Source organism: Solea solea, chromosome 9 (genome assembly GCF_958295425.1).
Source record: "Solea solea chromosome 9, fSolSol10.1, whole genome shotgun sequence".
NCBI classification, from domain to species: Eukaryota; Metazoa; Chordata; class Actinopteri; order Pleuronectiformes; family Soleidae; genus Solea; species Solea solea.
Genome location: NC_081142.1, coordinates 13,690,209 through 13,703,916, shown reverse-complemented (window position 1 = coordinate 13,703,916; position 13,708 = coordinate 13,690,209). Strand labels below are relative to the sequence as shown.

The following is a 13,708-nucleotide window of genomic DNA, read 5'->3' as shown; positions in this document are numbered from 1 at the left end:
TGGTGGCAGCTTATATCTGTCTGGGAAGACGGAGAGAAGGAAGTGATAGACATGCATGTTGATTATCAACTACTGGAACTGGAACGTGGTTTTCAAATTCTTCTGACGTGAATGGGGAAAACAGGGAGTTAACCATGCTGTAAGACAGCCATTTGAACGCTTAACGTAAACAGCTGATCATGTGGGAAAATGGCGGTCTAACAGCATGTTTAACCTCACAAAATATTCAAAATATAGCAAAGAGTCTTATATTACAGTTTTTCAAGGTACTGTATCAACATGTGTCCAAACTGCTTAACGCTGATCGGTGTCACTTTAAATATGATGCAAAATCAATTTTGTATATCTCTCTAAACACAAATAATATCATTTTTCACACTTTGTTTACTTACAAACAGACAAAAACCTGGTTACTCATTAGTCTCACACATGCTGCACCTGTGCTGGAAGAAACCTTCAATCATGTGTCAGAGTATGAAAGAGGGCGCAAGAGACTTGTACTTAATGTGTGTATACTTTGGGTGCCTTTTTTGTATTTGTTGTGGTTTTCATTGTACATGCACACATGAAATTACATACCAAGTTAAAAAAAAGTTGTTTTGTAAATGCTATTTCAGGACAAATAACCCAACTTTTCCACAAACTTGTATGCATGCAGACATTGTCACTTTTTCTTTTTTTGAATTTATCACCATCAGTGTTTATTTGATTCTCTGTGAGACATAAGTGCATCACAGCTGAGTGTAGTGTTTTGAGAGGAGGAGGAAACCAGCTTTGAGAAGAGAGAATGTGGTTTTTGAGTGCCGTGTTTCAGTCTGTTAGGGATTTGTGGACTCTACTTTTGTGGACTCCACTTTTTTCTGTGTTTGTTTGGGTAAATTTTTTTTATAAATTCAAAAAGGTGGAGGACTTGAGTCACGTGACTTGACTGGAGTTGCAAATTTGAGGACTTTGAGACTTGCTTGACTAACGTTGGTAAAAGACTTGGCCTCAGTAAAATGACTCGAAATGACTTGTCTTGTAGAATATTTACATTTTGTCAAATATTGAGGAGCTACCATTACAATTTATTTTTGAAACACGGAAAACATTGAGTGCCTGCTTTTACGGCCTTGCGTACAAACCTGGCAACCGAACACCAACACCACTACATGAAGGAGACTTCAAATCCCACAAAGGAAGGTAAAGACAGGAAGTCAGTTAGTTGCTATTTTAAGTCTTTATTTTTTTTCTTTTATTTATTTTCATTGTATTGATATTAATTATATCCTTATATATAAACAATTCAGTTGTATGGGACCACGAAGCAGTCCATTGTATGAGTAATAGTGTTTCTGTTACAGAATGACTGTCTTTGTTTAGCATATATTTAAATGTGGGAATTCATCTTGATATTCTATATTCATTCGACTTGACTTGTAACTTGCTTGATTCAAAGCAGGGACTTGACTTGACTTGTTTGATTCTTGCAAGAATGACTTCTGACTTGCTTAAAACTTAATGGTAAAGACTTGAGACTTGTGTGTGACTTACTCCCATCTCTGCATATTTTATAGGCGCAGCAGAATCCATAGCATATTTAAAGTGACATTATTACAATATTTGTTTTAACACATTTTTTTTGCCATTAAGTGCATAGTTTTGCTGTTATATTGAGGATGCAGTTATTTAGAGTCTACCTATAAATGGTTAAACATCACATATGGGCAGTTATATAGAGGGCTCTTCATAATGCATGGTGCACTCACTCCGTGTTAATAAAACGCAGTGAGTGACAGACAGACAGACAGATAGATAGATAGACAGACAGACAGACAGAGCAGTGATGTGCTCCAGGTGTGTGATGTGCAGGCAGATCAGCCCGGTGGTGACACCGCCCTGTTTCCTAAAATCATCATCATCATTATCCAGTTTTGGTCCTGGACGATGTGACTGCAGCTCTGCGGCCTCAGCACTAACTGCTCACCTTTACATGGGCATGACGTCACCACACACACACACACACACAAACGCTCGTAGCGTCATTCGTTTTACCTCGATGTAATGGTGCAGGACCATTGTGCAACACTCGAGGCTACAAACGCGCTACCGTGGATCCGCGCGGACTCCCTCACCTGTCACTCCGCGCCAATAACGCGCCGCATTGAAGCCGCTCCACGCTCTCTCCACGTATTTTAAATCCCTGCCAGTTGTTGAGAAGGATTCGAACCTGCTGCCTGTTTGTCTCCCTGAAGCTCGGGACACACAACACGCCGCTCCCACGTCTCGGTCAAATGTTGTGCACAGCTCCCGGTTGCCATGAGAGCGCAGCCGCAAAACCACCAATCAAGTGAGGCGGTGACGCCGGGTGGTCACACCTGCTACTGCAAGACAGAGGCGTTCATGCGCTGTGCACAAGAGGGCAGTTAATAATGTCAGACAGTAGATATTATAGCTGTGAATGTGCGAATAATGTCATTAAATATCAATATATATATAAACACAATAAATAAGTAAGAAAAAACAACAACTGTGTACACATGACTGCCAGGAAACGCATTTTTTCTAATGGGATTTGAGCTTTTTTATGTTTTATTTACATGAATATTATAATTCAATTATATTTTAAAATCTGATCTTACAGAACACACCTCTTTTATTGACTTTTAATACAGTGTAAGATGTTGCGTTTTGTGTTTTTGTAAAGTGTCTGTTATGGATTTCAGTCATTTCTTGCAAGATAATTGGAACACAGCAGCCATCTATGATGGAGCAGACAATTGGTGAGAAAGGAAAGGTCAATTTTACCCTCACATCATCTGTAATTCTCACATCAGGTCAGAGGTACAGGCTGCCTGAGGCAAAGTGCAATAATAAAAGTTTTCTTTTGTTCCAAGTGCAATTCATTTCCCTTAATGAATCAGCCCAATCCTCTGTTACACTTTAAGCAGCACTGCTGATATTTTGGTACTATGCCATGATTGGTCAGACTGCCGTCACAGGAAGAGACTTCCAACACATGAATAAAGCCAAACAGCGCCTTAACAATCCTAAAAATGTGGGTTAATCTCCAACAACTCTGCCCACGTTGAGTAGGTACTTTTTTTGTTGTGGAGATGCAACCTAAACCGTGCCGTGGCGAGGCAAAGCGAGTAGAGCCAGTGGAAATATGCCATTTGAGATGTTCTAGCAGAGGAAGCACAGGTGTTACTGAACGAAAACTGATTATTGTTTCTGCTGTGACCTGTCAAAATGTCTGCCATTTTGAATTTTTTCAATTTTGATATTAATGCGAAATATAAGTATAAGATGTATAAGATACAAATCCAATCCAATAAAAAGATGACATGACAGGTTGCTATGGAAACCAATGCAGGTATCACCTTTTCAAACAGGAATTGATTGATTGTCTTTTCATTAAAGCCTTGTGATCCAGAGGAAACATCCAACCTAAAACTAACTTCACTACAGTCCATGCTGTGTTCCATTTGGTTTTCTTTTTAGTATATATTTTGCAGTTTTGCTAAATAATCAGTGTCTCAGATATGTTTGCAGTGTATCTACAGAAGCTGGTGCTCAGAATTCCGTTAACTGTGTGAAATAAGATCCCAAATGGAGATTAAATCTGGCCCAACTTTAAACTGCAAACAACTGGAATATTTTTACATTATTGCTTTCCTTTAACGTTCAGCTTATTTTTTCCCCTTTTTCCTTGTTGTGTGGTTCTAGTTTGACTTTTTCTGCTTCTTTGTGCTCATTTTATTACTGTAAAGCACATTCGATGACCTCTGTGACAACACATACAAATATTGCATTACAAATGACTGAGAAATGAATGCCTTGAATGTGATACAGCAGCTACACAAGATATAATGTGTCTTCAGAATATCCTTTGTCAACTGTAAAAGGCTGAATATTTTTTAATTTAGATGAAATAAGGTTATATGTCTTCACCTGTCACAGTTAAAACTATAATTCCCTTTCATGACGACATTTTGTTTTCACATTTGACACCACACAAATGCTGAGGCCATGCTTAAGTTTATTTAATGCAAAAAAAAAACAACAAATATTAAATAATAATAAAAAACAAAACAAATGTTCAGCAGTGCTGTGAATGACAGCACAGCGTCTGACAAACCAAACAAAGTCATCAGTGAATAGGTTTGAACTACGATGAAAACACTGTACAGTATCATTACAATTTAAATAATCAATGTTGTTTTTTTCTTGGCTTTAAACAGAACTTCCTGTGGAAAAAATCCTTCCAACAACAGAAAAAAACACTTTTCAAAGACATGATTATGCTCCTTTTTGGTCATAAATATCCCCAACAAGCTGAAAGCACATCACCGTCAGCAGATGAATGGTGTTGATTTGACATTCAGTGATTACAAGAGTGTGTTAGAAAAGTATTTGCCCTCTTAATTGTACTTATTATTGTCTAAAATTCATTCTCCAGACGTCAGATAAAAAAAGGTCTGATGCCTATTCAGGAAATCTTCCATTTACAAGTGAAAGATGCTGCTTTTACACAGATCATAAGTGTTAAAAATCACACATTGTGGCCATTTAGTAACTCACTGTGATGCACAACTGGCTTTATAAATAACATCTGATTCATTACTAACCACAAATCCTAACTGTTATGTTTACATTTGGCTGCTTGGTGGTCCAGAGGTGTCTTGAGATTAAATATCATTATTCATGAGTGCATTAGTTCCAGCCTTTAGTTTAATACTGCTAAGAGAGTACAAGCGGAGTTTAATTATGAATCCTGACATGGAGAGAAATACTAGTTGTCATTATGAGTTGGAGTCCTGTCATACTCCCACCAAAGGGGTGAGAGTGTGATTGTTCACTATCCTAATTTACTGCAAAGCTCCTATTAAGTGCAGAAAGGAAGCATAAAAACTAATACTGTTCTGTTTGTTCTCACGCCTGTCTCTCGTAAACCAGCTGGAATGAAACCTTTTTGCAGATGTCAGTTTTCACTGTAAGGCCGGAGTATTTGTACATTTCAAGAGTTTAGCTCATGTAGACATTCTGTAAAATCAATTTCTCAACAGGGTTTCTGAAAAAGCTGAGACCGATTGGCTTTGTAATGCTGAACACACATGTAGCATGTGGCTAACACTAGCTGTATGCAATTACTTTTGTTTTTTTGGCCCTTAGTCATTGTAACATACCTTACCGTACTAACCGTCTTACCCACAGAGAGAAGAAAAGGTTTTTTTTTTCTCTTAATACAAAACAAGCCTCCACATACATCATACGCTGCTCTGCAACCACGCCGTCGCACTCGCACACTCCACCAAGCAGAAGGCCACACATTCAACAGGATCATTCAATCTCAAATTCAATCTGTACATGAATTCAAAACATTCAGTGCTTCAGTTCGTGTACCGAGTAAAATGTCCTAGCATTCATACTGTCTCTTTTTTGACATTTGGCACGTAAGAACAACACTCACACTTACATCTGTAAACCAAATCAAACTGGAGTGAGAAGCATCTACAGCATCATTTAACAATGGCATACATTCCAATTGTTTTTTTTTTATCTTTGAGTCTCGTCATGTCCACTGCAGAGTAAGAGAGAAGGAAACAAAGGTAGGAATGCAATGGGAGGAAACATAAACTGGCGTTGCAGGTGTTTGAATCTTAATGGATATGTACAGTGAAGTGCAAATTGGGAAAAGGTACTGTATGTTCCATGTACGAAGGAAATGGCGTAATGTCTGGCATACCACGTTCCATTAGGACAGGGCAGGCACTACTTTTTTCGGGGTGGCTGGCTTCTTTGTTTGCCAGAGGTGGCTGTGAATCGTCACCGCGTCCACGCTGGCGGACATGGTCTTGGCTGGTATCTGACTGAACTGCTTTTTGTCTGAATTGTACTTGTAGAGGCCGTCGATCATCTTGCGCGTGATGCTCTTTGGGCCGATGCCTGCCAGCTTGTTGATCTCCTCCATCTCGGGGCAGTAAGTGTAGACGGAGCGGAACTGGCAGCCGGCGTCGCGGAACAAAACCAAGAAGTTGTTGGCCCCCGATTTCTCCATTTCCTGTTCAGGTAAGAGGAGAAGAGCTCATTAGATCCTGTGTAACCCTGTTTCCACCAATCGATACAGTTCAGATCAGTTTGGTACACCAGGCAATTATTTGTGTTTTCATTGTCAAATGTTGAGAAGGGTACCTCTCAATTTTAGGCACCTTTCATTTGGGTACCAAGCAAAGTGGTTGGTACCCAAATGAACTCTGCAGTTCATTGATTTGTTGTTTGTGTTTTTCCATGTTGAATATTGAAAAATAGTTTTATAACAGGCCATCATTGTGACAAAAAAAAGCTTGTTATTGTTCTATTTATCGTAATACGATACAAAAGATGTGTGTGATGTTGGTCAGTAATACAATTTGGCATTGGTCCGGAGTGGTCGCATAACAGGACAGGTCGTTCCGGCGATGGGAGCTCAGTGGTAGAGCGAGTCATCTTCCAACTCAAAGGTTTAGGGTTCGATTCCCGGCTCTGCTGGTCTACATGCCGATGTGTCCTTGAGCAAGACAGTTAACCCCACGTTGTGCTTGACAGCTGTGCAGGCAGTGTGTGAATGGGTATGAAAGAGTAAATATCCAACCTAAAACTAACTTCACTATGTCCTTGCTCTGTTCCTTTTTTCTTTTAAGTATATATTTTCAAGTTTCTTGAATAATCAGTGTCCTACATTCTGTATATGCAGCATTGCAGTGTATCAGTTTAACAGAGCACTCAGCTCTACAGAAGCTGGTGTTTTTCCACGTTGAATATTGAAAAACATATTTATATTATAATTGTCTATAGCCGTCTTTGTGACAAAAAGCTTATTATTGTTCTATTTATCTTTTAAGATTTCATTTTTGATGCAATATTAATACAGCCACCTTGACCGCTATAGCTTATAAAACCTTACATTAAACCCTCCTTGCTCTTACCTCCAGGATCTTATTCTTTTGCCCCTCATTGACTTTGCCTGCGAGGCAGCAGTGGGCCAGAGCGTTCTGGATGATGTGCTTATTAGACTTGGCACTGGGCTCCTTGTACAGCCTGGGCCCTGAATGAGAACACAGGAGAGAACGTCAGGTTGAGGCTGTTGTTATAGCAACCCACAGTAGTTATGTCAAAGAAAAGAACCCGCCTCCCTGTTTTTGCCATTTTTCTGTGATAAATCATGTATGAAGATTTATGCTGGAAGCCTTTTCTGTGTTATCGGCTCATCCGACAAAGACTTATGAGCTATGAATACGGCATTGAAAACACAATTACACTGTAACAAAAAACAAACTTACCAAGAAGACTGAAATATAATCAGTATATTAAATAAATGATTAAAAAACAACAACTTGCCCTTCACAGAGGAACAAAACAGGTTCTTTGCACAGGTCATAGTAGAAAAATCACTAATTAATTAATCTCGGATTAATCACGGATCATTTAGGCGCCTCAGTTTCATGGTGCATAAGAGTTCAGTGTCCTGAACAGAGTCGGATTGCCTGCTGCGCAAAGAGCCTATTAAGAATTCCTTGATGGAAAGACGTAGTAAGGTGACGTACCAGTGTAGTCTGTGTTGGACGTAACAGAAGAGGTTGTGGAGCCATTTTCCCAGTCTTTCTCTCCATTTCTGCTGCTGGAGCGACTCGGCGACAAGAAGCCGTCTGCAGAGTCTGGCCTACAAATCACACACACACACACACACACACAGAATAAGATTTCTCTGTGGCTGCTACCCTTAAAAAAGCAGTCATGATGTAGCCAGAGCAGGAAAATACTGCACTATTTGCAAGTTTTATTAAACAGAACTCTGAACTAGCTGAATTAATCAGTTATTATTTTCCCACCGTGTCTACCTCATGTTTTAAGATGAATGATTTACCATGTTTCCACTGTGTGTCTGTTCTATTTCCGTGCATAGTTGAAGTTTGGAATGAGTTTGGTTGTCCAGCCTAAAGTAACTGTTGAAGCAGCAAAGCTTGCAAGCACAGGCAGAGAGTGCAGTGATGTGAAGCAGTGCGGTGCGCCGAAGTCAATGAAAGAGGGCAGTCAATTATAACGCAGCGCTTGGCATTTACTTGCTCTTTTGTTTACTTGCGTCTCATGAAATCCTTGTAAATGACTGTTTTTTTACAAATTCCAACTCCTCTGGTATGTTAATGTGTTTCAAAATACAGTGTTCAGTCTGTGTAATTACGTGGAAATCAATGAGCAGCATAGACATACATACTAAAATGAGCTCAAATGTGTTGTGGGGCTGTTTTCAGTGATGTAAGTCATGTTTAACATTCTTACAGTATAAGGCTCTACATACAGTACGTTCCAATGTTATAAGAACATCTGTTTTGTGCATTTATGAAGAATTAATAAACTGATGTTTTAACAACAGGTATACTGCTAAAGGTAAGTAAATACTATCACTATCATCGGTGACCTTCATTTTAAAACAAAATATAGGATGTGATAGCTTGATTAGATGGAGGTTTGATGCAATGTCTTTCACTGGCTGATATGTGATTTAGTGGCTCTAAACAAAGCAGGTGTGAACAAAAAAGGGGGAGTTTATTATTACATGTTAGTACGAAAGGGCCCAGCGGAGCAGCAAGTTGACTGGTGGTAGTGATGCAGCTAAAAGCAAAGCATTAGTGCTGTGTTTTGAAGTAAAATCATAAGGATTTTCCAAAATAAAAAAGGAAGGGGAAAACAAGTTGCCTTTCCGCTGAATGCTCGCTCAGTCCCAAATAAAAAAAAAGTGCTCAGGATAGGGTGAAGCATCTTGGGTTTTAAACCAAGGCAGAAACTAACCTTCTCCTTCTCAGTTTAGGAGAGCTCAGAAAGCAGAAGAGACTGCCAGAGGCTAAACTAGCACTTCTGACGTGTATCGCACAGTTAGGAAAGGAAAGATAGGAAGAATACAACATGTTAGACCCGAGGACTGGAGTCAGTCTGCAGAGCATGGTTATGTCACTTAATTACATCATTATTAAAAATGGAAAATAAACTAACTTAAACCAGCTGTCATAATGAAAGCAAAAAAACTAGGTGCCAAGTCTGTGTCTTTGACCCTTTACTGCTTCATATTAAAAAGAGTTTTAAAGCACCGGTGTTCATTCAGTGCAAACCTCTCACCTTGGTGCTCTCTTCTCAGAGTTGCCACTGTTGCCGTCTCCCAGGTTGAGAGAAGCCAGGGACAAGCTGGAGACTGAAAAGACACGTTGGCGTGAACCTAGATGTGAGACAAAAAGAGGTGGCGTGGCGCGACACGATGAATGAACACGTCACACCACAGCGCTGTCCAATGTGTTTTGTGCCAAACGCGTTGCAGAGCAATGCAGCGTCAGTGCTGTGACTACAATGAACTCTCACAACATGCAAACTGACCCACAATACGAACGCACCACATGTAGTTTGAAATGAAATCACATTAGCGCCGCATTGCTCCTTCAGTATGCTCTGTTGCATTTATACAGTTATAGCTTGTTATTATATTCTATTTAATATAATACTGATTATCAATTTTAATAAAGAGATAATCGCCGTTAAGAATAACAAACGTATTTGTGGAAAAATCAGGAGCATGATTGAGTTACAGATGGCACAAATCAGAGTGGCAACAGGACAAAAAAATCGACAGATGGAATGACATTGACCTCCACGAGTGGGGGCTGTTCCCATGGTTACCTGCGGCAGCTCTGACAGGGGTTTTGGGGGAGTCTATGTTGTCACGATGGATGGACTTCGGCCGGCCCCGCCTCTGCTTGGTGCCACTGCCTGGTCGGGGTTTGATGACAGTGTCCATGTCCTGCATCAGTTTGAGCTGCTTCCTCCTGAGATATTCCTGTTTGATGAAATCCCTCCTGGCCTTGTCCTCCTCCTTCCTGAGACGCTCCTCCTCGGCTTTGAGTCTGAGAGCAGACACAGAAGTGGAGTGAACACAAATACTTCTTCTACAGCTTTATCCTCCACATGAGGGACACGGGGGCGCTGGTGCCAATCCCAGCTGACACAGGGTGAAAGGCGGGGTTCACCATAGAGACAAACAACCATCCACTCTCACGCTCACACCTGAGGTCAAATGTAAGTGTCCACACACTCACATCATATTTATATGTACACTGCAGAAAATAAAAGTAAAGTTTACATAAGTTTACATTCAGAACAACAATTAAAGACAATTAAAAAGACAAAGAAATACAGACGGATAGGACTGGAAACATAGAAATGTTAAAACCAAACTTTTGAAGTTACTTCAGTGGTGCAAAAAAGGTATTAGGTGTGATTCCTGCTACTCACTAGATAGATTTCTACTGAAATAAAATAGCATTTCCTTCCCCAAAGAACAAAACAGTGAATTCTGGTGCTTGAGTGCTTGAGTGCTTGTGTCACTATACCGAGCCTCCTCTTTCTTCAGCTCCAGCTCGGCCTCCTGCTGCATCTTCCTCTGCTGGCTCTCCTTCTCCCTCCTCATCCTTTTCTCCAGCAGCATCGCCCTCTTCTGAGCCATGTTCTCTTCGGCCTTCTCGTCATCCTGAGCCATTAAGAAAGAAAATAGCCAATGGTCAGTGTTTAATGAAAACCGTGTTACTGATTGAGCAAATGTGATCTTAAATAGATGCGATACGCTTTGTGACACATAGATTAAGAGGCTGAGCTGAGTTATTACTGCTGTGTGATGCCTTTTTATTCATCTTATCATATATAATACATTAAAATAATCTGTTACTGTCAAAGGTCAAGTGTTCCTTGTAAAATGAGACGGTTAAAAAAAAAAAAAAAAAAGGCTGGCTAGAGCAGCAGAGTTGAAGGTTAGATAGAAAATGGCACATTCTTCTTTGTTGATTATACAATTTTTATTTTGTAGTATGTAAATAGAAGAAACATTTAAACAGTATTTGTATTACTTCATAGTTAATGTAGCCACATTTCACCACATGTTAAACATGTTGTGTAAGGCCTGACAGCAGAAAAGAGAGTGGGAGGATTGAAAACGTGACAAATATGCAATTGAGCTTTTACTACACCACTACAAGAAAAAAATACAGTACTGTGTGTATCCCAGACTGTGAGTATACATAATTCAAATCAGTTCCATCACGGTTTTTATTTCACACGAACGTCCTTCGCCCTTCCCTCAGTATCCGCCCTCACATTCCACAGCTGTGCCTGAATTATTAACAGTAGCCCCAGTTTTCTGACCTACATCGAAGCCCAGACTGCAGCCAGCAACCCATCAACATGGGATGGGAAGACAACGCTGTCCTCAGCCAATCTGCTGTCTCAGTGTCTGTTTTTAAGGATTGATAATTACTGTTTGTAATTATAGAAACATCATATTAAACTCGTCAGACTGTGCTCAGTCATATACAGTCCATTAGGCCTTTGAGAAAACCCTTCATTGATTTCAAACAATACCTGCATGGTAATCAAAGTGCTTCACATCAACAATAAAAGCACAAAATCAAATAAATGAGAACAGAAAAAATACAATGAAACAATCAAATAAGAATGAATAAGATATGGCAGATATTCAATAAAGTTACACAAGGTCAAAAATCAAAAGCCTACCTTGAAGAAGAAGCCACGACACACCATCGGTTCTTCGTCCAGGCTTTCCACGTCATCCTGCTGCATCTCCAGACCATCATCCAGAGTCAGGTCCTCAAGTGGCTTCATGACCGACAGAGGAACCTCAATCAAGTTGCTCTTTGCTTGGCCCGAGGCCTCTGGATGTGTAGGAGTCACCGTGAAGGTTTCCACGACAGGGTGAGCCAGAAATTCAGCAAATGAAGATTGTTGTATAGGTTTGACATCTACGACTGACTCTTGATTTGTTGTTGTCTGGTCGTCTGTTACCATTTCAGTGACCTTGGATTTGCCATGAGCATCTGTTTTCTGGGTTTTGGCATTTGAATCTACTTCTGTTTGTTCTCTTTTGTTCTGCAGGTTGGGGGAGCTGGGTGATGAGCTGGCTACAAATATACTTTCTCCAGAGGTTTCCCTCTCTGGGGAAAGGATGAGATCAGGCTCAGTATTTCTATTGCTATCCCTAGATACTGTCTCTGGATTGGCGGTTGCTGGTTTCTCCCCCATGTAAACAAAAGCACTTGCCAAAGGCTGGCATGGGGAAAATCGCCGTAGCCTTGGGATGCTGTCGACGGACTGCGGCGCGTTTAGGACGCGATTGTAGGGGGCCAGCTTGAGCTCAGTGGGACGAACAGTGCGAGGATTGCGCGAGTGAAAGGAGGCAGATTTGCGTTTGATGCTGGTTGGAGAGCGGTGGGTGGAACGTGGGGAGTCGGCGGGAGAGGAGGGTCCTGAGGATCGAGTGACAGCTGCGGCTCGGCTTTGTTTCTGTGGTGAGGGATCTGTACATCGAGGAGGGATGACCCACGCCTGCTGCTGATGTTGCTGCTCCCTCATGGCCATGATGACTTCCTGCTGCTGAGCCAGTCGCTGCATCTCAGTTTGGAGGAACGCTAATGAGTGGTTGAGTTTATCGATAGAATGTGTATACTCCGTGAGATCCACTTCCGTTAACTGAACATGACTTTGTCCACCCTCCTCTCCTGCACTGGGGGACTTGGTGCAACAGGAGGCCGTGGTGCTTTGCTCTGCCCCATCAGGTGTGTCTGCCTTGCTCCTTCCAAATTTAAAGACCGGACTAACCTTGCCTTCGCCCTCAGTTTTCCCTTCTTCCTCTCCACTGGCAGCTCCATCCCCTTTTCTCTTCACCACGTTGAGAAACGCTGAGTGACCCATCTTTTGCCGATGCCTTGTAAAAGCAGCCTCCACTTTCTTCTTCTGTGCTTCAATGGCTTTCCGTTTCTCCTCCAGTCTTATCCTCAGCTGTACCATCTCTGTGGCCATGACTTGAGCGGGGTCGTTTGGTGGAAGCTGCACAGGTGTGGGTGATTGTTGTGTAGTAAGGGGCGTTGTGGGTTGTTGGTGGGTGGGACTGTGCTCAGGGGTTGGAGCCCAGGACACGGATAATGAGAGGCCAAACTCCGATCCCTCAGGTGTGGTCTTGAGGGAGCTGCTGCTACCCCGTCCTGAGTCTGGTGCTGAAGGATTGAATTTACGGAACTTCTGCTCGGCGAAGCTGGTCAATTTAGCTGCTGAGGGAGATTTGCTCTGACTGCTTGGGCTAGGGCTTGGCGAGTCCATGTCCAGCTCCATGTTTATCGAGCAGTCTTTCAGAGAGGAATCCTCATCTAGCATGTCCTCTGTATGGATATGGACACCTGTGTCCACTTCTGTGGTGTCTGTAGTGCTTGAGGGTCCTTTCGATTGCACCTCTGACACCGGCTCTAAGCCACCACCATGGGCCGGACCGTGCAGGAAGAAACCACTGTTGTTGATGCCCTCCGCAACAGGTCTGCTAGGACTGTGGATAATCTGAAGGGCCTCTTCTATTGAGGGAGCTGTTGCCATGACACTCTCAAGTCCATTGGGAAACGCTTGCTTGCCGGGCTCCGCACCAGCGAGACTGTCTGGACCGCCCTCCTCCTCGATGCCAACACTCTGACCGTTCACTGGCTGGAAGGACAAGTTGCGCTTCATTCCACGCGGCATGTGGTGGACCTTGAAACCGGAGCCATCATCGGTGCTGACAGACCTGACCATGCCACGTGTGGAAGAAAGCGGAACTGTAGCAGAGTCGTCCTTGTCAAACGGGATGTCAAACGACACTCCATAAGGCCCAGAT

At 41.9% G+C, this 13,708-nt stretch overlaps 1 protein-coding gene and 1 long non-coding RNA gene across 11 annotated transcripts in view; one reads left to right on the top strand and one right to left on the bottom strand.

Annotated features, from left to right (window-relative positions):
* Nucleotides 1–11,748, top strand: part of LOC131465966 (uncharacterized) — a 26,614-nt gene extending 14,866 nt beyond the window's left edge. For 3 of the 4 annotated variants that reach the window (XR_009241360.1, XR_009241359.1, XR_009241358.1), the window contains 4 exons: nt 5,886–6,051; nt 9,957–10,080; nt 10,415–10,561; nt 11,611–11,748. This is a non-coding gene — a long non-coding RNA (uncharacterized LOC131465966). Of the gene's footprint in view, nt 1–5,885; nt 6,052–9,151; nt 9,690–9,956; nt 10,081–10,414; nt 10,562–11,610 lie in introns of those variants that run through there. The other variant, XR_009241361.1, reaches the window with a different exon arrangement.
* camsap2a (calmodulin regulated spectrin-associated protein family, member 2a) overlaps nt 4,004–13,708 on the bottom strand; it is a 34,675-nt gene continuing 24,970 nt past the window's right edge. For 2 of the 7 annotated variants that reach the window (XM_058638957.1, XM_058638959.1), the window contains 8 exons: nt 11,569–13,708; nt 10,395–10,531; nt 9,685–9,908; nt 9,133–9,229; nt 8,809–8,874; nt 7,566–7,681; nt 6,948–7,066; nt 4,004–6,043 (listed from right to left, as the gene is read on the bottom strand). In XM_058638957.1, the coding sequence (XP_058494940.1) occupies nt 5,738–6,043; nt 6,948–7,066; nt 7,566–7,681; nt 8,809–8,874; nt 9,133–9,229; nt 9,685–9,908; nt 10,395–10,531; nt 11,569–13,708 (3,205 nt within the window). In that variant the 3' untranslated portion in view covers nt 4,004–5,737. The remainder of the gene's footprint in view (nt 6,044–6,947; nt 7,067–7,565; nt 7,682–8,808; nt 8,875–9,132; nt 9,230–9,684; nt 9,909–10,394; nt 10,532–11,568) is intronic. The other 5 variants (XM_058638962.1, XM_058638964.1, XM_058638961.1 and 2 more) reach the window with 3 other exon arrangements.